At 43.0% G+C, this 24,287-nt stretch overlaps 2 protein-coding genes across 17 annotated transcripts in view; one reads left to right on the top strand and one right to left on the bottom strand.

The window, feature by feature from the left end:
• The window catches only part of LOC142467525 (uncharacterized), a 68,760-nt gene extending 57,687 nt beyond the window's left edge, over nucleotides 1-11,073 (top strand). For 8 of the 13 annotated variants that reach the window (XR_012788414.1, XR_012788418.1, XM_075573330.1 and 5 more), the window contains 3 exons: nucleotides 6,814-6,915; nucleotides 7,388-7,780; nucleotides 8,706-11,073. Coding sequence is in view for 8 of the 13 variants with exons in the window: in XM_075573330.1 (XP_075429445.1) it covers nucleotides 6,814-6,915; nucleotides 7,388-7,746 (461 nt within the window). In the remaining 5 variants the exon portion in view is untranslated. Of the gene's footprint in view, nucleotides 1-2,093; nucleotides 2,565-6,813; nucleotides 6,916-7,387; nucleotides 7,854-8,705 lie in introns of those variants that run through there. The other 5 variants (XR_012788417.1, XM_075573328.1, XR_012788416.1 and 2 more) reach the window with 3 other exon arrangements.
• IL1RAPL2 (interleukin 1 receptor accessory protein like 2) overlaps nucleotides 1-24,287 on the bottom strand; it is a 413,104-nt gene that overhangs the window by 104,277 nt on the left and 284,540 nt on the right. For all 4 annotated transcript variants that reach the window (XM_075573334.1, XM_075573336.1, XM_075573332.1 and 1 more), the window contains one exon: nucleotides 16,348-16,422. In XM_075573334.1, the coding sequence (XP_075429449.1) occupies nucleotides 16,348-16,422 (75 nt within the window). The remainder of the gene's footprint in view (nucleotides 1-16,347; nucleotides 16,423-24,287) is intronic.

Here is a 24,287-nt window from a genome sequence, read left to right on the forward strand (position 1 = left end):
GTGACTGACTGGGTGGGTGAGTGAGTGACTGACTGGGTGGGTGAGTGGGTGAGTGGGTGGGTGGGTGAGTGGGTGACTGACTTACTGAATGGGTGGGTGACTGGGTGACTGACTGAATGGGTGACTGGGTGACTGAATGGGTGGGTGACTGGGTGACTGAGTGGGTGGGTGACTGAGTGGGTGGGTGGGTGACTGGGTGAAAGTGGGTGACTGGGTGAAAGTGACTGGGTGGGTGACTGGGTGGGTGTGTGGGTGGGTGTGTGGGTGGGTGACTGAGTGAGTGAGTGGGTGGGTGACTGAGTGAGTGGGTGGGTGACTGAGTGAGTGGGTGGGTGACTGAGTGAGTGGGTGGGTGACTAAGTGAGTGGGTGGGTGACTAAGTGAGTGGGTGACTGAGTGGGTGGGTGACTGAGTGGGTGGGTGACTGAGTGGGTGGGTGAAAGTGACTGGGTGGGTGTGTGGGTGACTGGGTGACAGTGCGTGGGTGGGAGACGGTGTGTGACTTACCTTGACCCCGTGGCATCTGGCTGGGGCAGGAGGTGAGTTCGGGAAGCTGGGGGGGGGGGCAAGAGTGGCAGGAGTCCCGCGCCGCGCTTCCCCTCTCCGGTAGCGGCGCACGTGATGGGGAGAGCAGGAGGCCCGGCCGCGCTTCCCCTCTCCGGTAGCGGCGCACGTGATGGGGAGAGCAGGAGGCCCGGCCCGCGCTTCCCCTCTCCGGTAGCGGCGCACGTGATGGGGAGTCCCGCGCCGCGCTTCCCCTCTCCGGTAGCGTCACACGTGATGGGGAGTCCCGCACCGCGCTTCCCCTCTCCGGTAGCGTCACACGTGATGGGGAGTCCCGCACCGTGCTTCCCCTCTCCGGTAGCGGCGCACGTGATGGGGAGAGCAGGAGGCCCGGGCCGCGCTTCCCCTCTCCGGGAGCGGCGCACGTGAGGGGGAGAGCAGGAGGGCCGCGCCGCGAGGGGGAAGGAGCCTGGAGTTTGCTGCTGAGCAGCAGGGCCGCGCTTCCTCCGCGGCGCACGGTGAGGGTGATGGTGCGGCTGGGGATGTTGCGGAGCGTGGGGATTTGGGTGAGGTGGGGAGGGGGGAGAGAGTGAGGGGCACCGGGAGAGGAGGGGCACCGGGAGAGGAGGGGGGGGGTGTGGAAGGTGAGCTGCGGTCCAACTGACGGGGGAGAGTGTGTGTCCCTGTGTGTGTGTGTGTGTGTGTGTGTGTGTGTCCCTGTGTGTGTGTGTCCCTGTGTGTGTGTCCCTGTGTGTGTGTCCCTGTGTGTGTGTCCCTGTGTGTGTGTCCCTGTGTGTGTGTGTGTCCCTGTGTGTGTGTCCCTGTGTGTGTGTCCTTTGGCCGTCACTCCGCCTCAGGCCAATGAGAGGTGTGCGGGGGCGGCCCAAGGGACCAATGAGATTTCCCCTAGGGACACCGGACATCCAGGCAGGCAGGCAGGCATGCATGCATGCAGGCAGGCAGGCATACAGTGCTTTCACTAATATAGTATAAGATAGGCAAGATTGCTGCTATAACGGGGCAGTCACCCGCTTTGATTTAATGTTTTCAATTATCATTGCCATAAGTTCACCTTTGAAAATAGGTGAGACATCATCTTTAACTGTACCTCATAATGGAGCTTCACAAGAGCTACTGTATCTATTACTGTATATAAAGACAAGCCCTTCAAATGGAGGAAATCTGATAATATTGTGCACCTTATGTTACCAGAAGAAATCTCCCTCTTTTATAAAAAAAAAAGATACTGTACAAGAGCTATAGTGAAATCTGCCAACTTCATAGCCCAATATAAAGTCTTTTGGCTGTGAATGACCATCTGTCTTCTCTGGTACATAACATATTTTCAGACTGAATTAAAAAACCATTATGCAACAGCCGAGACTGAGGCAGGCTGTGTCCTAAAGGGAGCATAAGTTCTGTGCTGTCACAATCATTAGGCTGGGTGTATGAGTTACAAATCATTTTCAACTGCAACAGTTGACTCTTAGTAACGTGGGGGGTTGAGAAGATATTAGCTGGACAGTTTGGGTTTTTACAGTACAAATACAAACCAGTTAACCCATAGCATCCTGCTGGACGCTTTACAGCTCTGTTGCTCAGACACTGACTCCTGACGAAGCCGAGAAACAGTTTGGTAGCTGGGCGAAACGCGTAGAGTTATACCTGCGGACCTATTTTGGTCTTGGAGAGGATCCGTAGAAACCAGCTCTGTATGCAGTGACGTCACACCTTGCAGACGGGCGCGCAGAAGGAAGCTCCGGTCCAGGACACAGAGCCGCGGAAGCCAGCAGACTGACCAGAAGGAGGCGGTGAGCTGTTTCGGGACACCCTCCATTCACATTATGTGATACATGCTTTTTACCTTTGTGCAAATTGTAAGTGCGCATTTTTATTGTGTTTTCTACATATAAACTTTTTTCATACTGATCGCACTATGTAGTCTCTCCCTCTCTCTATACACATACCGCTGTCGGATCATCGCCTGGGGGGCACAGATCATAGACATCTTCAAGGGTGGCAACCCCATTTGCCAACTGCTTTGAATATACCTTGCTCCTGTGAGTAGAATAGCCATACGAGCCAAGACACTGCTGAAATACTGTACTCATCTAATTACATAACGTCTGCACTTATATATATATTTTGTTCTCTTATCTTCCCTCATGCTCCCCCTGGATGTTTTGAGCAAAGCTCAGACACTGAGGTCATCATTTAATGAAGTTATCTTTCCTGCATTGATAGAGATGGGCCCTCCTCCGGGATGGGGGAGTTACGGCATATTGAATAGGGGAATAAGTATTTGCATGCAAGTTCCATGCAGTGCCTGAACAGCACTGGTCAAACACACTTATTTCTTACAGTTTTTGCCTAACCCCTATAGATGAGCAAAAGTGTTGAACACTTTTTAACATATTTTGTCAAAGTCATGAACTTTTGTATTGCTCGAAAAGTAGCGTAGTTCACACATTTCCAGTTCCGGCCAGCCTTTGTAGGGGTTGATGGGGGAGTGCTACTTATGTGACTTATCTATAAGATAAGATACCTTAAACACACCTGCCATACATTGACGCAGCCTAAAAGTAACACTGAACAAAGCTGCGGAAATTCAATCAAGATATATATATTTTTTTAAATAAAACTCTCCGCCGACAGATTTCCCGGGGCCCAGGACTAGAGCCTGGCCCGGAATCTAGGTCACCTGGAGGTAAGGGCCCAGCTTCCAGCACGCACCGGCGGGAGAGAGAGGCAGGCCTGGCGTGGGAAGTTAGGCCAGGCCCAACTTTCAGTGCCAGCCGAGCTCCTCACAGCCACCAGTCACGGGACACATCTCCCCGCTCCCCCCCCCTCCCCCAGATCTTCACCATCTTTGTATTCAGTATTTACAGGCAGATATGTTAAGCGAGATCAGAAATGTATTTGATTGTGATTGGAAATATAGGCAGTGTGTGTTATTATAGCTAATGATTGCTACATTTGCTAACATTGAAACACTATCTTACAGATATGCTTCACATATTCATTCCTTCCAAAGCCATTCCCAGTGCTCTCCTCATCTCTATGCCTATTTGCATTCTTAAACCTTACAATCAGCCTGCTGGCTGAGCTGAAACTCTTTGTGAGAGTAAGTTGAAGAATCAATTGATCAATTAAAAGTTTGAAAGCTCCATAAAATCTGGTATTTATTGTCTCATTATCTTTGTTACACAGTATCAGTGTCAGAACTCCTCCTCCACACATTCTCTGCTACTAAGTAAGCGATTAATTGCAGGAAGTCTTTCAGGCGCCAGCACAGAATGTATGCATGTGTAATGTCATTTATATAGTGTCAGCCATGTATGCAGAGCTGTACAACATTACAATCAGAGGTAAATACACTACAAACACTAGGAATAAGTGCAACAGGTAAATAACTTTAGGCTAAAGGAGACCCTACTACCCTAACGAATTTGCAATCAATTGACTTCTAACTTGAAACCACTTATTAGAGTTCATGGAATTGATATAATGTAGCCTTAAAGAGGCAATCCAAGGTGGCGGATTTTTTGTGAATATATATATATAAAGCAAATGGAAATATTCCTGTATGCTCATTTGCATGTCTTAGGCAGGTCTGCAACCCCACCTTTCACCATTATCACCCAGCACACAGCACTTCCACAAGGGATTCTGGGAAATAACATGCAAATGGGCACACAGTGTCACCTTTTGCTTCAAAACCATTTTTAACATGGTTCCCTATAGGCTTAAGCTTGCTGCATCGTCACAGCTTTAAGCTGTGGAGGGTTTTTGTCACTTTTTTACCCACCATAACTTAACTAAGTGTGTATATATATCTATCTATATATATATATATATATATATATATATATATATATATATATATATATATATATATTTCAGCTCCAGGGACCCCCTGCTTCCGGAGATACTTACCTGTGAATTAGGTGCCGCCAGCTGCTCTCCTCAGCTACCAGGGTTCACACTATGTCCACTGTTCAGAGATCTCAGGCCCTGTGGACCAATAGGAAGCCTCAACATCATCGGTGCGGCTTCCTATTGGCCCATGTGACGTGTGAGCTTCAAACTTGAAAGCCCTGCTTGCTGAGCCAGAGCAGCTACCGGCACCTACTTCAGAGATAAGTATCTCCGGAAGTAGGGGGTCCCCAGAGCTGAAATTAACGGGGTTCAGCTCCTGAGGTCCCCTGTTTCAATTCTATATTTATTTTTTAAATGTGCTATCTTGGATTGCTCCTTTAAACCTCACCTTAATTAAGTTATCGTCCGTAATAATATATGGATTTGAAGCAAAAGGTGACACGGTGTGCTCATTTGCATGTCATTTCCCAGAATCCTTTGCTTCAGCAGAAGCACTGTATGCAAGGAAATAATGGTGAAAAGCAGGGTTGCAGACCTGTCTGAGACATGTGAATGTGCTCACAAGTGATTTTTTTCATTTGCTGTGTTCTTTAAACCTGTAATATTATCAATGGCAGATCATATACAGTATGTATTATATGACAATGCCAACTTGCTTATTACTAATACAGAAATGGTTTAATAAACAAGGGTTTATAGCTGGGATTCCCTGCATAAAAGACATACAAAGTAAATACACTGGACGTAGAATGTATTGTCTAACAATACTTAGTATTACTCTGCATTGCACACCTTGCTGATGGGATGCACCGCTCGTGCACAAAAACATAAATAAAGGAAAAAGAAAATATCAACAACTGCTATAGCCCAAACAATGGAACTGCCTTCAGAACAGGGGTAGCCAACTCCAGTCCTCAAGAGCTACAAACAGGTCAGGTTTCAGGATGTCCCTGCTTCAGCACAGGTGGCTCAATCAGTGATTGAGCCACCTGTGCTGAAGCAGGGATATCCTGAAAACCGTAACCCGTTGGTGGCCCTTGAAGACTGCAGTTGACTACCCCTGCTTTAGAACATATCATTGAAGGCTACAGCTATTTTTCGACCTTTGACAATGCCAGACATTATTGGAGACTGAGGAATCCTAGGCAATAATGTGTTCAGGCCCTATTTACAGAGGGTTGTTTTTCCCACAGCCATATTCTGTAATGTCTTTACCAGTAAAATGACTCATATGAGCGTTTGGGTGAAGTGTCACATCACAGAGCACAATATCTTTGATTGATGTAGTAAACTTTGACACTAAAAAGAAGAATGGTGACAACAAAGTTTACTGAATTCTCAAACCTCTACTTATACATAGAGACAGATAAACTGGTTCAGATTTAATCTAAATTCCTTCTTAGGAAATGAAGAGGAAAGGTCTAGTTTGTATTTTAAAACCAACGTATTCATGCTGCTTATGAGCTTTTTGTATATTTGCCAAACATCATCTGAGTCATAGAAACCTGCAGGGCTCATGTTCGGCCGCTGGTTCAGAGCACTTCAAACTTGTTGATGGCTTCCCCATAAATACAAACAGGACTTTGCATTAAAATCTCGGCAAATAAAAAAATATCACTTGTGAGCACATTCATGTCTCAGAGAGGTGATGGCTGATACTCAGGGTTTGACAAAGAGACTACGGGTTTTGGGCACATACCTCCGGGCTACGGGTCCAGCTTCTTAATGTCCGGGTGGCGGTGTGGTACATCTCCGGCATCCTCCTGCATCTCCCCTGCAACTCCAGTGAACATGGCTGCGCCGGGTCACATGACGCCACGTTACCATGACAACGGGACACCACGTGATGTCACAGCATCACATGACGCCCGTTGGCATGACAATGGGATGTCACAGTGCTACGCGGTGTCACGTTGAAATGTCACGGTGCTACGCGGTGTCACGTTGTAATGTCACGATGTCACATAGCATCCTATTGTCATGGCAACGCGGCATCATTCGACGCCGCACAGCCAAGTTCATAGGAGTTATAGGGGGAGATGCAGAAGGATGCTGGGAGATGCAGAAGGATGCTGGGAGATGCAGAAGGATGCTGGGAGATGCAGAAGGATGCTGGGAGATGCCGCTGCTGCAGGTGAGAGAGAATTTTTTAAATTTTTCTCTGGGTTAGCCTTCAGTAGAAGGTGGCAACCCTGCTGATAATGGCTTTTCACCATTATCTCTTAGCATAGAGCGCTTCCATTGCAGCTAGGGTTTCTGGGAAATTACATGCAAATGAGCACATAGTGTCACCTTTGGTTCAAATCCATTTTAACATGGACCCCTATAAATTTATGCCTGCCGTATTACACGGCTTTTCAGCACAGCATGGGTTAAGAAGTGCATTAAAATCTCCTCTATCTTTCATGCATGTGATGTCCCTCTCCACAGACATGTACATTGGATCATATAACCTGATGGATGTAATCAAGAGATCGTCACCCAAGGTGGTTACTCTTGACAACCGCACAATCTTTATTGCTTGTGGAATATGTGAGTGAGCAATTTATCTTTCACTTGATTTATACTTATCAAAAATATATTGCACCTTATGTGTGTTTTTTCTCATTCTTTATATACACCAGGAAATGAGTGTGCTTTCCCGCTAACTGTATGTTGAAAGATTTACATGTACAGTCCTTTGTGTTGAGAATGGGTATACATGTATCTAGCCTCAACACAAAGGAGATCCTGGGTGAGATAAGGTGAGTGGCTTGGGACATGGTTGGGTGAGGCACAGCTGTGGACTCAGGTGTGGAGGAAGTGGCTCCCCCTTTTGGGGCCCATTGTTCATCCCAGAAACTGAGTTGCCTAACCCTTTGGGGGATATTTGGAGGACAAGGGGAACCATTGCTGGGACTCTACTCTGTAGGCATGATACCCCTAGGTCCATTCAAATGCCCGCTTGACTTAAGCCTACCCCTGTGGGCTGTCCTGGAAGTCTAATAACCTTCCTTCGCTGCAGGTTGGTCCAACGCAGGAGAGCCCTCACTCGCTGATTGGACTTTGAAACAATCCACTCTGGATTGGTCGGGCCTCCGTCCTCTAAGTTGGTGGATGGAGACCAAGGGATATATCAATAGGAACCCGCCTTTGGTTCAAGAAACTTATTATGGAATACTCAGAGAAACTAAGTGGACCATTTACATTTCCGACGTCCTCCGAGGGTGTTCTGGAGACTTGCAGAGGAGTTTGGAGGGAAGTGGCAGTGGGAAATTTAAAACTGCTGACAGCAAGGCAGTGCTGCCCCTACCATCGAGGACAGTGGCGCAAGTTGGAAACCCATATCGGGGTAAACTTCTGGACGGATGTCCCAGCACCTAGGGCTCTAGGTTGTTCCTCCAGTTACCCCAGATGGGTGAGTTTGTGTGGGTCTTATGTACTGGAGGTTTGTGGAATCTTTTTTTTCCAATAAATTCACTTTTGTTCAACTCTGCAGTTCTGTCTAGTGTATTGACCCCTGGTGTAATTGTCCCGGTCTCCCATGGCACTGAGGAAGAGAGAGAACTCTCTAAAGCTTGTCTTATAATATCTATTCTTAGTCCAAATAAAAAATGTATCATCTAATACGGAAGTGCTCATTTACTCTGTATTATCAATGCAATGTTTACTTAGTTTACTGTGATTTAGGAAAAAAGTAGCATATCAACATAAAAGTAACAGAAAATATTTTCACCAGTCAACTTGTTTTAATAGGCATAGCAAGAGATGGTTTTGTTTATTTTGGATCTTAATACTGATGTGTGTTACAGTCTTTGCATATATCAGAAGACAGCTTAATAAAGGATAATATTCTAAGAATTAATATTTATAGGGAATTTATAGGCACACAATAAAAAATACTGTATGAGGCATAATGGAGATTAATACATATTTTGCATCAAGCACACATTTCATATATATATGTCTGAATATATTTAGAAAGATAAGCACCGTGCATAATTATTGCAAGCTCACATCGTCTTTGGAAAGCTGATATTATGGTGTCATTCATAGCAAAGTTGTTTAAATATATAGCAGATTTAAGAATTAAGTTTATAAATGAAATGGCTTTATCCTATCAATAGTATTATTTGTTCTAGAGTTACATAAACCACAAATGATTATCTTGCATGCCAAAGAAAACAAATATACTCATGATGTGGATGGGCGATGGAAAAGAAAGAGAGTTTTCCATACTGTAGCAATTACAGCAGTTCCCTCTCTCTTCTAACCCCCCCCCCCCCCCCCCGCCCGCCTCCCTTCTGTCTCTCCATGTAATCCTGAATCTCCACCCTTGGTAGGGCGAGCAGAGTTGGATTGGGGCACTCCCCCCCCTTATTCCACCCCCCCCTGTGGTGGGGGGCATGGTTATCAAGCAGGGACCTCCCAACTGAAGCCTGTCCAAGAGGTGAGAAAGGAGGACTGGCTGACTCCCTCCCCCCCGTATTGGCAGTCTTCGTCTGTTGGGGAGGATGGACCCACAAGCGCCAATCCAACCCGGTAGGCGAGAAGTCTGTCCAAGGCTTTCCATGTCAAAAGAAATGCTGCGTGAACCTAAAGACTGAATTTTGTACGTTTCCATCCTTTGGAGACGAAATCTGCACATTTCACGGATTTGCACAGCTGGAACCAAATCGCTAAGTAAAAGCCATTGTTGCTGGATTTGGACAAGCGGGAACTGTTTAATGAATGCAGGGAGATGTCTTTTCATTTGCACATGGAAACACCATCCTCACCGTTTAATGAATAGGCCCCTATGACTGAACATGTATTATTTATTGGCCTCCAGAAATGCTAGGGCATTTTTTCCAGCATTCCATCAATTTTGCAACAAGAAAACCTCAATAGATAAATCCCTCTTGGGGTTAAAAAAAAAAAATCCTACAAAAATGAACATCACCTCAAGCTGAAAAGAGCTTTGAAGCTTTGGTTCTTTTCATTATTCGATATTAAATGAAACGCCAGTATAATAAACAAATCTCCCTTATAATTCCTTTTCTGTGTTAATCTAATGCCTATTTATCTGTTAGGTGAAAAATAACGTGATACATTATGTAAGGAAAATGGTGGGGAATAGTATGTGTCTTAATCAATCTGGTGCTTCAGGGGTTAATGTGGTTACCGTTTGTTTAAAAAAAAATAATAAAATACGATATATTGGGTTTATGACAGGCCAAGACTTTTCCTGGGTGTGTGATGTCTTCAAAGAGGGCTTACTTGGGGGTTATCAAATATTGCCCACCTACAAGCAGTGTATTGACCTTTGTCCCTTGCAGGTCACATGCTCACAGGTGGGACACATTATATTAGCTGTACTGTATATACAATGTAACATCTTAAGACATTATCAGAGCGCTCCATATACAAGTGAGCAGCATCTGTGGTAAACTTAATAAATGATATTTATACCCACAAAAAAAACCTCACAGCGACAGTAAAATGGCCTATATGTACAATAACTCATGCTGAACACGGTGTTCGAATACCTATGTGAAATTCCATTTTGTTCAGCAACTTGAAAAAAATGCTAGTTCAATTTGTTAACATTTACAGATTATTAATGCTAACAAAATGATGCCTTAGAAAACAAAACCCATCAACATAACTACTGCAATTCGATCATTCTGTCTAAAGCTGGAGCATTTTGCCGGCATTAAAGGATTATTGCTGTAATGCACAAACTATTCTGGGTCAGGAAACAAGATATGTGAATGTGACTGCAGTAATTTAATCTCAATCTAACATGCTTTATATTGCTGGTTTAGAACATTTTCCTCATAGAGATCGTATGCTGGGCAAACCCCAGAGTTTCCATTTAGAAACCTGCATGAATTATAAAGAGATTGCTGTGTTAGAAGGCAAAAAAAAAAAACCCAGATGTAATTTAAAATATAAAGTGAAATTGCTAAAACACTACATTAACGCCTAAAAGAAAAGTCAAATACATCTTAGGTTATATAGTTACATAGTAGATGGTTGAAAGAAGACATACATCCATCAAGTTCAACCTATGCTAAATTTAGACGACACATACTTATCCTATATTTGTACTTACAGTATATTGATCTAGAGGAAGGCAAACAAAAAACCCCAGGAAATCTAATCTAATGATATCTCATAAGGGGAAAATAAATCATTTCCTCACTCCAATATTGGCAATCAGATTAGTCTCTGGATCAACATCCTTCCCATGTTTACGGATTTGGTATATCCCTGTATACCTTTCCTTTCTAAAAAGATGTTCAACGTTTTTTGTTTTTTTATATATCTATTGTATCTGCCATCACAGTCTCCATGGGTAATGAATCCCATATTGTAACTGCCCTTACTGTAAAGAAGGAGTATAATGTGTGGTGCTAAGAACCGTGTACAGCCATGGTAATAATGGAATAATGATGGTGAATCCTGTGTGAGGTCTGGGATGTAATCTTGATTGTAGGGAGGGTACTGGGTGTGGTATCCTAGTTGGTAAACCAGCATAGATGGCACTCAAGTTGTCCAGGAACCCAAAGGCTAATAATCACCCCAATAAACAATACCCGAATCCCTTAGCAGAATAATATAACCATGTAGCAAGCAGGAAAAACTAATGAATCTACTGCAGCGTCCATGTTAATCCTGTCAGACATTCAAGGTGTGTCTCCGTCCTTGGGGATAGAATGCAATAGGAGAGAGAAATGGCAGAGCACAACCGGAATCATCCAAAAAAAGAGAGAATTAGGAGGAAAGTGCGTTATCCATATAAAGATTTAATAATCATGGAGGGAAAAAAGGCAAGGCATTACTCTACTGTGTAGCACGAAACATGTTGGTAGGGTAATGCCTTGCCTTTTTCCTTCCATGACTATTAAACCCTTTTATGGATAACGCACTTTCCTCCTAATTTTCTTTTTTGGATGATTCCGGTTGTGCTCTGCCATTTCTCTCTGCTATTGCTTACTATAAAGAACCCTTTTCTTTGTTGTTGGTGAAATCTCCTTTCCTCCAACCTTAAGGTATGACCCTGTGTCGTGTGTACTACCCTTGGGATGAATAGTTCTTTTGAAGGCTCCCGAATATATTTGTACAGTTATCTACTCCCATCCTAGGTGCCTCTTTTCTAATGTTAACAAATCTAATTTAGCTATCCTCTCCTCATAAATCAGATTATTCATCTCCTTTATTAATTTGGTGACTATTCTCTGCACTCTCTCCAGTTCCATAATGTCTTTTTTATGGAATGGTGCCCAAACTGTACTCCATACTCAAGGTGAGGTCTTACTAATGCTTTATAGAGGGGCATAATTATGCTCACTACTATTACATCCATTGCCAGTTTAATGCAAGATAAGATCGTGTTTGCCTTTGCAGCTACTGCATGACATTGGGCACTATTGCTAAGCCTGCTGTCTACAAGCACTCCCACATCCTTCTCCATCAAGGATTCACCTAATTTATCCCCATTTAATTTGTAAGTTATCTGTTTATTCTTGTTTCCCAAATGCATAAACTTATATTTAGTTCTACTCAAAGAACTAGATTGGTCAACACTAGAGTCTAGGCACAAAGTTCACCTTTCCTGTCTTGCCTTTAAATTCTTCATGGGCAAGCTACCCAGCTACCTGAATAAGCTCCTCACCCCTACCACTTGCAGCACTTATCACCTGAGATCAGACTCCAAAAGACTATTCATGGTCCCAAGGCTCAACAAAGTATCCGGACGTTCCTCCTTCTCCTTCCGTGCACCCCAAAACTGGAACAACCTACCAGAGACTCTCACATCTACCACCAGTTTAAGTTCTTTCAAATCTAAGGCTGTCTCACATTTTAACCTGGTCTGTAACTGTTTCATATGCTCATAATATATATTTTCTTTAACTGTGCACGCAATGTCTTGTATATAATGAATACCCTGTTCATTTATGTAACTGTACTTATAACCATGTATTATTTGTTTTACTCTGTGCCCAGGACATACTTGAAAACGAGAGGTAACTCTCAATGTATTACTTCCTGGTAAAATATTTTATAAATAAATAAATAAATGTATCTCTATTAAACCTCATCTGCTATTTACCTGCCCAAGTTTCCAGTCTACCCTAGTCCTGGAGAAAAATTACACCCTACTCTGATTCTACTATCTATATATCTTATACTATTTAATGTGAACTTCAATGTCATTAATAAACAAGTTAAAAAGCAGGGGTCACAGTACTGATCCCTGAGGTACTCCACTCACAATTGTGGACCAACCCGAAAAAGTTCCATTTATGATAACTCGCTGTTGTCTATCCTTCAACCTCTTGTATGGAACCGTATCAAAAGCCTTTGCAAAATCCAAGTCGACCAATTGTTTATAAACTTGTTTACCATCTATTACCATTCGATTCCATTTCATTACTTAAAACGATATATATTTGATTTAATAGGCCATTAATCAAATTAGTTATTATCTATTGACATCAATAACTATAGCTCATGGTATACTTGCTTGCTTAAGTAATGATACTGTTACGTTGTGCACTCACAAAACCATAATACTTACCACTGATGTTCATTGAAGATGATCCCGCATTGTAGTGGATCCCACCAACATTCCAGTAGAGCAAGGGTGTGCAAACGGGGGGCACAGGATTTTCTACGAGGAGGCACAGCGTTTACAGAGGCCAGCATTTACCAGAATTGTCAATTATAACTCGAGTTGGGTTTCCAGTTGGGTGCTATCTTAAGTGCTGTGTTGTCCTGTTACTTAATGGACACCTACAGTAATAATTAAGTAATTGGCCTGGAAAGACTTGTAGCACTATCAGGTAAAGGATGACTTTAGTTACTAATATTCTCACTTGACTCATAGTTATATAACAATACTGTGAATAATAATAACAGATATGCCATGAGTCTCTACTCCATTGATCTTGCAGTTTAGTTTTTCAGGGTCAGGGATTTTAAATGATTTAATGAGGAATGCAAGCAGTTAATCTTGGGATTTTGGCCCATATGAACAAATGACTAATGCAGCATATTACTCCACCCCCCATCTCAACTATAGCAGTGTAACAAGGGAAGTTCACCATATCATTTAAAACTGCTAATAAAAGATCAATGTAAAGACAGTGGTGGAATCCAGTTCCTGTTGCTTAGCAAAAGTGCTAAATATTAAGTGGACTGGTGGAAATGTCTGAAACATGCCCATTTATTTAAAAAAAAAAAAAACTAAAAAAAAAGATAATTTTCCAACTCAATTTGCAATTTATTTTTATAACATTCGCTGTGTGCATGAGAACATTCTCTGGCTTTCATCTGTCTGAAAAAATGTGCCCATCCCTGCTGCTAGGTTCTGGCAGATGCAAGAACACAGATACTGTACTAACGCTTGACCAGCACATGTCCTGTCTGGTGCCACAGGCAAAAATGTGTTATGGACTCCCTGTAGAAGTGATAATTTGCCAGGGCAGCCCCCTACAAAACAGCCGGAGGCCTGTAAAGACAATGCTGACTTTTTTCAGCTGTGAACTGTTCTCTAGACACACAAAATGACAAGACCTTAGAGCCTTAAATGGAAATCCTGAAAAATATCAGCTGAAGATTGTCACTTAAAGTGAGAGCATCTAACCCTGGAGTGGCCAACTCCAGTCCTCAAGAGCTACCAATGAGATAGGCTTTCAGGACAACCCTGCTTCAGCACAGGGGCTTAATCAGTGGCTCGGTCTTTGACTGTGCTGAAGCAGGGATATCCTGAAAACCTGACCTGTTGGTAGCTCTTGAGGGCCGGAGTTGTCTACCCCTGATCTAACCCATTCACTGCTGGTCGGACCTGACGTGAGTGTATTGCAGATCTCACCAGTCCCTATTCACCTCCTCTCTCTCCCCCTCTCTTTCTCTGTGCCTGTTCCAAAGACAATTCAATTAAATTAGGACAATAGTTATATACACAAGGATGTATATACTTATTACTTAGTAGCATTACAGATATCTAAATTCAGCACCACGACTCAAAGGAAAATGATAAGATGGCACATGTTGGATGTATCATGTTGTGTGTAGTCTGCTTGAAATACTGCAGAAAAGATCTTGATTACAGACAAACTGTACACAGCGCCGACATTTATAACCTGTACATAAATGACAATCCAGAGAGACACACAGATACATTCTGATAAATATTGTAGAAGTTGATTGTAACAAACATTTATTCCACGATTCTACCCACTTGTACTGCTTATACAACCTCTTGTTTCATTCTCCATTTCATAACCTCAAATAACTTCAAATATTCACGAGACACATTTATTCTTCAAATTCAGCCTGGGACTTCCAGGTTTGTCTCTTATAAACATTCGGAGATGTGCTTTTATTAAAATAAAGTTAATAAACAATGTACACAAACTAGGAGAGGTGATTGCCTTCACTGTGTCATTTAGACTTGTATGTATGTCTTTATTTATACAGCGCCGTTAATGTACATATCGCTTCACAGCACTAAGACTTCATTTAGTAGTGTTTTATTAGTAGGATTAATAAAGAGTTTCTTAATCCCATAGTTCAGGGGTTCTCAACTCCAGTCCTCAAGACCCCCCAAAAGGTCAGGTTTTAAGGATATCCCTGCTTCTAGACAGGTGGCTCAGTCAGTGGACTGAGCCACTGATTGAGCCACCTCTGCTAAAGCATGGAGATCCTTTAAAACCTGACCCGTTGGGGGGTCTTGAGGACTGGCGTTGAGCACCCTGACTTAGGGCTCTATGCAGTAAGCGCCGAAAAAGTGCTTTCGGCAAGTGTTCCCTATTGGCATGATTTTGGCGATTTGCCCTCGCAGTATTCAGTAAGGGCCGAATCCATGCCGATCCCTGCCGAATCACTGCGAAAGCAAAATTGCCGATGAGCCTGTGCCGAAACAGGCTGGCTCCCGATAACCTGCCGATAGGCCTTTTCTGCCGATAGGTGTTTGCAGCAGAGAGAGACCAGCCGCTCTCTCAGCGCAAACATCGGCAAAATATAAAGTATTTATAAACAACTTTTATTCATAGTGTACATGTGCAGGGGGCCTCTGGTGCTGGTATCAGCTCCGGAGACCCCCGGCATCAATCACAGACAGGAAAAAGGCCTGATTTTTTCTAAGTGTCGCCCTTGCCGATGCTTCTCCTCCACCAACTTGCCAACTTTAGTTGGCGGGCTGGATTGCCGAAAAACTCTCCATTCTGGAGTTCCGATCAGCAGCGAAAAGCTGGTCGGGGCTACTTGAATTCAGCCGAGTTCAAAAAGTGCCGATAAGTGGCTTATCAGCACCCGGCTGCCGATAAGTTTCCCAGTTATCGGCGCTTACTGAACCGGGAGGGCAAATTTGCCGGAAAAATGGCGATAAACAGCTTATCGGCGCTTACTGCATAAGGCCCTTAGTCTCAATCGCTGTCTCTAAATTTACATGATATAGCACGAAGGCTGCAATCCTAATATCACACTATTTGACACAATATATATGATGTAGGGGATTTGGGTTCTGAGCTTACAGGGTCTGTGTCTGTTTGTCAAATATTTATGATAACAGATAAAGAAGCAATAGTAAAAAAAAACATATGCCTTGCCACTCTTTAATCTATCCGCTTGTTTTAATTATTGCATTTAACCCCATCAGTGTTGCAGGCAGCAGTAATACCAAAGGGAACATTAGTGTAGTTGACATTTCATAACTTCCTTATAATCTATCAACCTTAGAAAAAAGACTGCAAATGTTGCATATTTAATGTGCTGTGCAGTTCAACCAGTTAGCATTAACAGTCTCTGACGGTGCACAAATTCACACCTTCATACCCCCTACTGCAACATACCCCAGCATTATAAAGGTGAAGTAGCACATTGATTGGCATGTAATAACAGTGGCAATAAAAACCTTCCGTCCTGAGTGCAATTTCTCCCATCTGATAATGGCGTGGAGGTTGAGAATCTATTATTCCCAGAAGGGGGACTTACCCAGCTGGACATCTATAACACTTGGCTGGTTCTCCACGGGGAACAATGGCTTAGGAGGCTTGGCGGTGAGTAACGCTAGAAAGAAAAGAAGAAGAAAACAGGAGACTGTAATGGAACTCGGAGACAAATTACAGGATAGGAAACATTCCATCATGCAAGGCATCTCAGTTTGCTACACTTGATACAGTGTAAACATCATTGTAACATGTGCCTACTTGGTGCTATCAATACAGAATACAATGAACAGTGTATTTTCGATCTGTGGATTGTTGCGGATAGGTGAGCTTTGACAGACACATTTCTACATATCAGGACAGAGGTGGCCAACTCCAGTCCTCACCAACAGGCCAGGTTTTCAGGATATCCCTGCTTCAGCACAGGTGGCTCCATCAGTAATAGTGTGTATGAGATCAGATGATAGTAAATTCTTCTGTATTTGGTACAATTTTCAAATGACCTGAACATTGCAGGGAACCCAAGGGGCTCCTAGGAACCCCTGTTGAAAAACACTGGTATACAGTATATAGTTACTGTTGCAATCTGGAGGTAGTAAGAAGATCTGATCTAGAACCCTTAGGGATTTGTGAAGTGTCTCCAAGGAGACGTAATGGCTGTTCTCAGGCAGTATAATTGGTTCCTGAGCCCGTGGGGGACTGTGCACTTTAGTATGGGTGGTATAGTAGTAAATGCAGCAGGAGTTTCCAAAGTGATAGCTACACCACACATGCTGTCTGCACATTAGGGGTTTGCGCATCAAATATTTTATAGCAGCGGGTACACCATTTAAAAAAGGTTGGGAAGTACTGATCTAGTCCAAGCCTTGGCGTCTTTACCCTGGGTAGCACCACTGTCCTTCAAAGTCAGTACCTCCATTGGGTGAGAGCCTAGGTCACTGGGTATCCACTTCATGGATGGAGTTTTGTTGTTGTTTTGTTGTCCCCTTTTCTGAAGAATTATTGCTGCTATTTTAGTTGCAGGTTACTAAATAATAAGTAACTTTATTTTTGTAATAAAAGTCCCTGGCACCCTTTTTCTTTAAAGTCCTCCCCTGCTCGCCACCCTGCCCAAGAACTTCATAGCCTGCTGGCCCTTACCTTGACCAAGTCAACATCTACAAATTTGGCTAACTGACTGGATATACTACATCTTTGGTACCCAATGTGGATGAGGCGTTGAAGAGGAGGTTGGTGTGTTCTCTGCTCATTTGGGGACATTTTTCTGGTGTGTGCTGATTTTTTGCTGGTTTTTTTCCCGGGAAACAGTGTTTTTGCGAATTTGAACAAGTTGCAAACACATCAAGTTGCAAATGATGGTGGGGAAAAGATGGGAAGAGGAAAACATGTTATGAACCGATGAAGCACATGAGACATTGGAGTATGGTATAACCTACCAGCAAGGACTATACAAGGAAAGCATAGAGGGGTGACAGAGCGGGCAGTCTTTATGCTCATGGTCCCACAGGCTGGGTGGAACGAGATGTGATCAGTGCTTTATGCGGGTTCCTTGTAGCACTCGAAGGGGGCCTGCAGACTGACCTAGAACCACTGGGGTAGGTGAAAAATGTGTCTTCTACCCAAAGACATTGTGGGTATTGGTGGCATCATTATCCTTCATACACACGCTACCTTATTGGAGCGGCACATGAGCCTACTACCCGTAACTGACTCTGTGCCTGAGAGCTACCTGCAGGCAATCCGTGGCCAAGGGATATCTACACATGGAAGGATGTCTGACCTCTAACAGAGAGAAGGGAGTACACTTCTCTCACACAGCGTATGCACAATTAGCATTATTCATTATATTGCTTAGCTGTAATTAGAAAAAATGCATAACGTGTAATTGTGTGCAAGCATTGATAATCCCACGGAACTTCTGATAAGAGATCACTAGTGATTGCCTCATTAGTTTGTGCAGAACAAAACGCCTTTTGGTACATTTGTATTCAATGTTACAGAGCGCAGTGTTATTTTTAGGTTTGGTTCCCTGTCAGACAACATTGCTTTATTGGCCATAGAAAGTGTCTGCAGCAATAGCACAGTGAGTACCATGGCAGTACCCGAGGCATGGCTCAAAGTCAAAAGTGCCAGATGTCAAGCACTTCTGCAATGTATTTCTGCAATGCCACGAGGGTCATGGTCCTCTTGTCAGTATAGTGGACTTGCCTAGGGTTTGCTTTCAGGCTTCCACTTCATAATAATTCTGTATATCATTTCTAATATTTCAGTTTCCTTTCTATGCCCTGTGAGTTCCGCTTTGGAATCACAATCCCAACATGTACAGATCTAGCAAGGCTCACACTTCCCGTGTACACTGCATGTATACATGTACTGTAGCAAGGTTCACACTTCCCGTGTACACTGCATGTATACATGTACTGTAGCAAGGCTCACACTTCCCGTGTACACTGCATGTATACATGTAGTGTAGCAAGGCTCACACTTCCCGTGTACACTGCATGTATACATGTAGTGTAGCAAGACTCACACTACCCGTGTACACTGAATGTATACATGTACTGTAGCAAGGCTCACACTTCCCGTGTACACTGAATGTATACATGTACTGTAGCAAGGCTCACACTTCCCGTGTACACTGCATGTATACATGTAGTGTAGCAAGACTCACATTTCCCGTGTACACTGAATGTATACATGTAGTGTAGCAAGACTCACACTTCCCGTGTACACAGCATGTATACATGTACAGATCTAGCAAGACTCACACTTCCCGTGTACACTGCATGTATACATGTACTGTAGCAAGGCTCACACTTCCCATATACACTGCATGTATACATGTACTGTAGCAAGGCTCACACTTCCCGTGTACACTGCATGTATACATGTACTGTAGCAAGGCTCACACTTCCCGTGTACACTGCATGTATACATGTACTGTAGCAACACTCACACTTCCCGTGTACACTGCATGTATACATGTACTGTAGCAAGACTCACACTTCCCGTGTACACTGCATGTATACATGTACTGTAGCAAGGCTCACACATCCCGTGTACACTGCATGTATACATGTACTGTAGCAAGGCTCACACTTCCTGTGTACACTGCATGTATACATGTACTGTAGCAAGGCTCACACTTCCCGTGTACACTGCATGTATACATGTACTGTAGCAAGACTCACACTTCCCGTGCACACTGCACGTACAGATGTACTGTAGCAAGACTCACACTTCCCGTGTACACTGCACGTACAGATGTACTGTAGCAAGACTCACACTTCCCGTGTACACTGCACGTACAGATGTACTGTAGCAAGACTCACATTTCCCGTGTACACTGCACGTACAGATATACTGTAGCAAGACTCACACTTCCCGTGTACACTGCACGTACAGATATACTGTAGCAAGACTCACACTTCCCGTGTACACTGCACGTACAGATGTACTGTAGCAAGACACACTTGTACACTGCATGTACGGATCCCATTGTCGCCAAGATCCCTGAAAATATTTGCACCCTTTGTTTAGTAAATGCTTTTGGGAGTTGCAGTATGTAACAATTTACAAGTAATAATGAAAGCAATAACTCCCTAGTGGGTTTTCGTTTTGAAGCAGGTGGAGCCCATGTAACAGGTTAATCACTACTCTTTCAGTATGTCAAATGTAACTAAACCGATTGAAACATTTGAGAGTAAAGATGCGCAAAGAGTTTGCGAACCGGTGACACGTTCCTTTTTTGGTGCTGATTTGTATCTCTCCAAGTCAACATGCAGGTGACTTGACCCTATATTTACTGCCATTTCACAAAATAGCGAGTAGTGGCAAAATTCTGGGGAAAATTTGCAAAATCTACCAAATTTCACAAATAAAACTAAATCTAAGAAAAAATACAAAAACATTGATAAGCCCTTTTGAAGACATTCGCACGTCTGTATTTGGGACTGCGAAATATTGTTGATTCATTAGAATTATTTTATATAATCCCCCACCCCCTAAAGTTTAAGCTCGCCCCTCCTCACTTTCCAAGTTGGCAAGTCAGTTTCCTTTTGCTGGGTTACGACAGATCCAATGCTGATCATTCTTCCTGTAATTATACAGGTAAATCAGAATTTTTACTCAGGTAGGACGTGCTAACGGTCATGTCTTGACGTTGGCTAGCAGGCTTAAGACGCTTTGGCCAAAGGGTTGAACTAAATGACCCTTTTTCAAGAGAATAAATAGGTATTGCACTGTGTATTTTTGTCGCATTGGAAGTAGCTTTGGGTATCTTTGTTTGTTTTTTGTTATATACATTTAGCCACGCCCACTAGCACTCCTTTTGCCACTTATATACATATACATATATATATATATATATATATATATATATATATATATATATATATATATATATAAAATGTAGTAATGTTTGGGGTTTCTCAGAGCTTGTTGGGGAACAGAAATAGAAAATAGGAGTACAATTAGTGTAAGGGCCGTTCTATACAGCATGCGGCCGCATGCCTATGCGAAAGCGCGTGCACGTGCCGCATGCTTTTTGTATGTATACTGTATGAGTATACAGTATGAGTATACAGTGTTTATGTGTGTTTATGTGTGTGTATGTGTGTATGTATGTCTATGTGTAATTTATTATTGATTAAAAAAAAACATTGGTAGAAATAATATATTTATTAAATTTGTGTAGACACACAAATACATACACACATACACACACACACACACACACACACATATATATATACATACATACACATGCATACATTGAGCGCAGGCAGAGGCGCGAAAAGGTGAATTTCCTCACCTTCGCCGCTGTCTGTCGGCTCCCCTCTCCCTGCCGTGCGCGCGCGCGGCCCTTCTATAGAGAAAGGCTGACTAACGTCAGCCAACTAAAAATCCGCGCGCACGGCGTAACAAGTTGAGAGATGCACATTACACAAATCCTTTGGTACATATACAAATATAAAGATCAAGTGGGAAGGCGTACAGGGTAAGTGCTGGGGGGGGGGAGGGCTGAGACTCGCTACGAGGATCTCACCAGCTCGGGCGCCGGACATCATCTCCGGTATTGTACATCCTATATATATCGTATATCCGTCCCTATGACCTCCTACTTGACTCAACGCATTTCGTGACACAAGCTTCATCAGGAGTCATATCTAAGCTTCTAATTAGCATAATTGGATAATGAAAATAACGGTGCCTTATAAAATAAACCATATAAATGGCCCAAAGAAACGTTAAACACATATAAAAACATTTTAAACTCCTAAGTCATAGCTCACCAATAATCTTTTTTTATGCTTGTATACCTACAACAGTGAATAACCACATCTACTGGCTTCTAGAAATGAGCAAAGATGTGTCAACATCTATGAAAATGTATGGAGACAAAGACAAAAAAAACATTTATTTCCCAAATTCTATGGGTCTGATACGTTATTGTTTGAAGCGTCCGACAACAATATTTAATCAGCACATTCATATTCATGTAGGAAATAAAACAGTATGACCCACTGCCACAGTATGTGTACCTTGAGCAATATATTGTGAATATTTTGTCTTATAAACGTGTCACTGATTTAAATGGTGACATTGTCACAGTTCATTAATCAGCCGAAATTTACAGTTTTCCATTTTTTAAGGTTCTATTCGAACGGTCATTTAGGGCGTGTGGAGTGTAAGTCAATAATACTTTTTGGCATGGATTTGTGAGTGCAACTCGATGGTGACAGTTTTAGGACACGTCTGCTGAAGTGGAGTCCAAGAAAAGTCAGAGTTCAGGCGTAATTTTAGTGGGCATGTTGTCAAAATAATCACAGGTCTCCTATTTGTCTCCGAGAAAGATCTGGCAGTGGAAGGAGGAAATATTATTTTTTCCTTAATGTTTTTATCCTGGAGGAAGGAAAAAAAGCAGAGATTGTCATATAAAGACCTTATGTGCCAGAGGTAAAATGATACATATACAGTATCTACAAGAAGATAGAAGCATACAACATATTCTAGTGATTTTGATTGACATGTAACATCTGCTAGCTTTATGCTATTTAGTGCAGTGGTACTCAAATACAGTTCTCTATCCCCCCCCCAACAGGTCAGGTTTCAGGATATTCCAGCTTCAGCACAGATGGCTCAATCAGAGGCTCAGTCTAAGACTGAGCCTCTGATTGAGCCACCTGCGGTGAAGCTGGGACTGATTGAGAAACCTGTGCTGAAGCAGGGATATCCTGAAAACCTGACCTGTTGGGGGGGTGGGGGGGCTGAGGACTGTAGTTGAGAACCCCTGCTCTAGTGCACAAGTTACTGTACATGTGTATTTTCCATCCAGGTTATTTTTTAACGGTCTTAGTTCTAACCCCTCATACCGCCCAACCATGACTGGTTTCTGTGGTATAAATATTCTGGCCACCCCTTTTAATAACCTTACTAAGTTACTGCACGCCCCAAACAGCCAGTCCTATTTTATAAATAGTTTATGATCGTATATATATATATATATATATATATATATATATATATATATATATATATATATATATACACAGTATATAGATATATACTGTATATATATAGGCCCTGCCAATTATTTTATGAAGATCATCAACAAAATCAATACCCTACACTCCATCGTTTGCCTCATAAGAAGCCTTAATTGCTGCATCTTATGTACACAACAATCAACAGAAGAATGTCTTCAACTGCTATTTTCACCAATTTATGTCAGAAAATAGTTTGTCCTGTCTCTTCCTCATATAATATCCCACCAGTATGTCCTTTCAATGGGTCTGTGATATTATCAGTGAAGGCTAGGACACTGTACATCCCCAGCAGGGATGGACTTGAGAGGCTACGAGTGGAAGCAGAACTAAGCCCTTCAGACACATATCGCTGTGAGCAAGGCATCCTTCCTAGCAGATAATCCTCACACGCCTTGTGAAAATACTGCATTATAAATCAGTCTGCAGTACTGCACAAGAGTATATTCGTGGAAAGAGAATAAAGGCTCTGGTTGGATCATTCTTTGATTTCTAAAAGATAAAGGTTAAAAAAAATAGTAGTACAGTATATTTTCATGAGGACAATTAGAAGAGCGCTCCATTGTACCTACGTGTGTGTGTGTATATATACACGTGTTGTTGGAGTGCGGTCCCTCCATAATATATATATATATATTTGAAAGAAAGAAGCACATGCCACATAGCATAAATCTGTGTTGACATGTGTAACGGGTATTCCCCCACCCAATCTCACATTGGCCCGGGTAGTCTAACCAATCCCCCATTACAAGGCGTGTGTGGTGGTGCACCTGCAGTAACAGGACTCCTGAGTCTCCCGCTTGATGTTATTAGGGGATGTCAATCAGGACAGGTAGCTGAGGTAGTGGGTACGAGTCCAACTTACATCATGTGCAGCGCCTCCACCTCATCAGGATCTATGCTTCCGCAGGGAGATGGTCCTGGTGAGGAACTCCTTCTTGGTGCCATCCACTGTCGAGTAAGCTCACACTCACACAGTGGGGTTCTTGTTTTCAAGGACATCTTTATTAAGTACAGGGATGAAGCAGACTGCCCCATGCAGCTGCCAGCTCTAGCCGCACATCTCTGCGTGATGTCCCTTTGCCAGGTACGCCCTCCAATAATGAAGTGGGATTCCCTTTCTCCTAGGGAGATCACCACTGTGCCAGGTCCCTGGACACAGCGTGGCGTAAACATACTGGAATTATCACTATGCTCCCGCTAGTTACTGCACTAGGGTCACAAAAGTGTTCCTGCAATATCTGTATCTTCGGTTTACTCTCTGCTCCGAACAACAACACTAACTGTCAGTGTTGTGCCCTTTATACTCCAGGGGGCAGGCGCATCTCTGAGGTCACTATCCAGGGACTCAGAGCATACAGCCACTCCCATCCTTACACAGGGCACCACACTTGGGTGTGAGGGAAAACCTCCATAACTACTGTGGGCAGGCCTGTATATA

This window comes from Ascaphus truei, chromosome 16, assembly GCF_040206685.1.
Source record: "Ascaphus truei isolate aAscTru1 chromosome 16, aAscTru1.hap1, whole genome shotgun sequence".
NCBI lineage: Eukaryota > Metazoa > Chordata > Amphibia > Anura > Ascaphidae > Ascaphus > Ascaphus truei.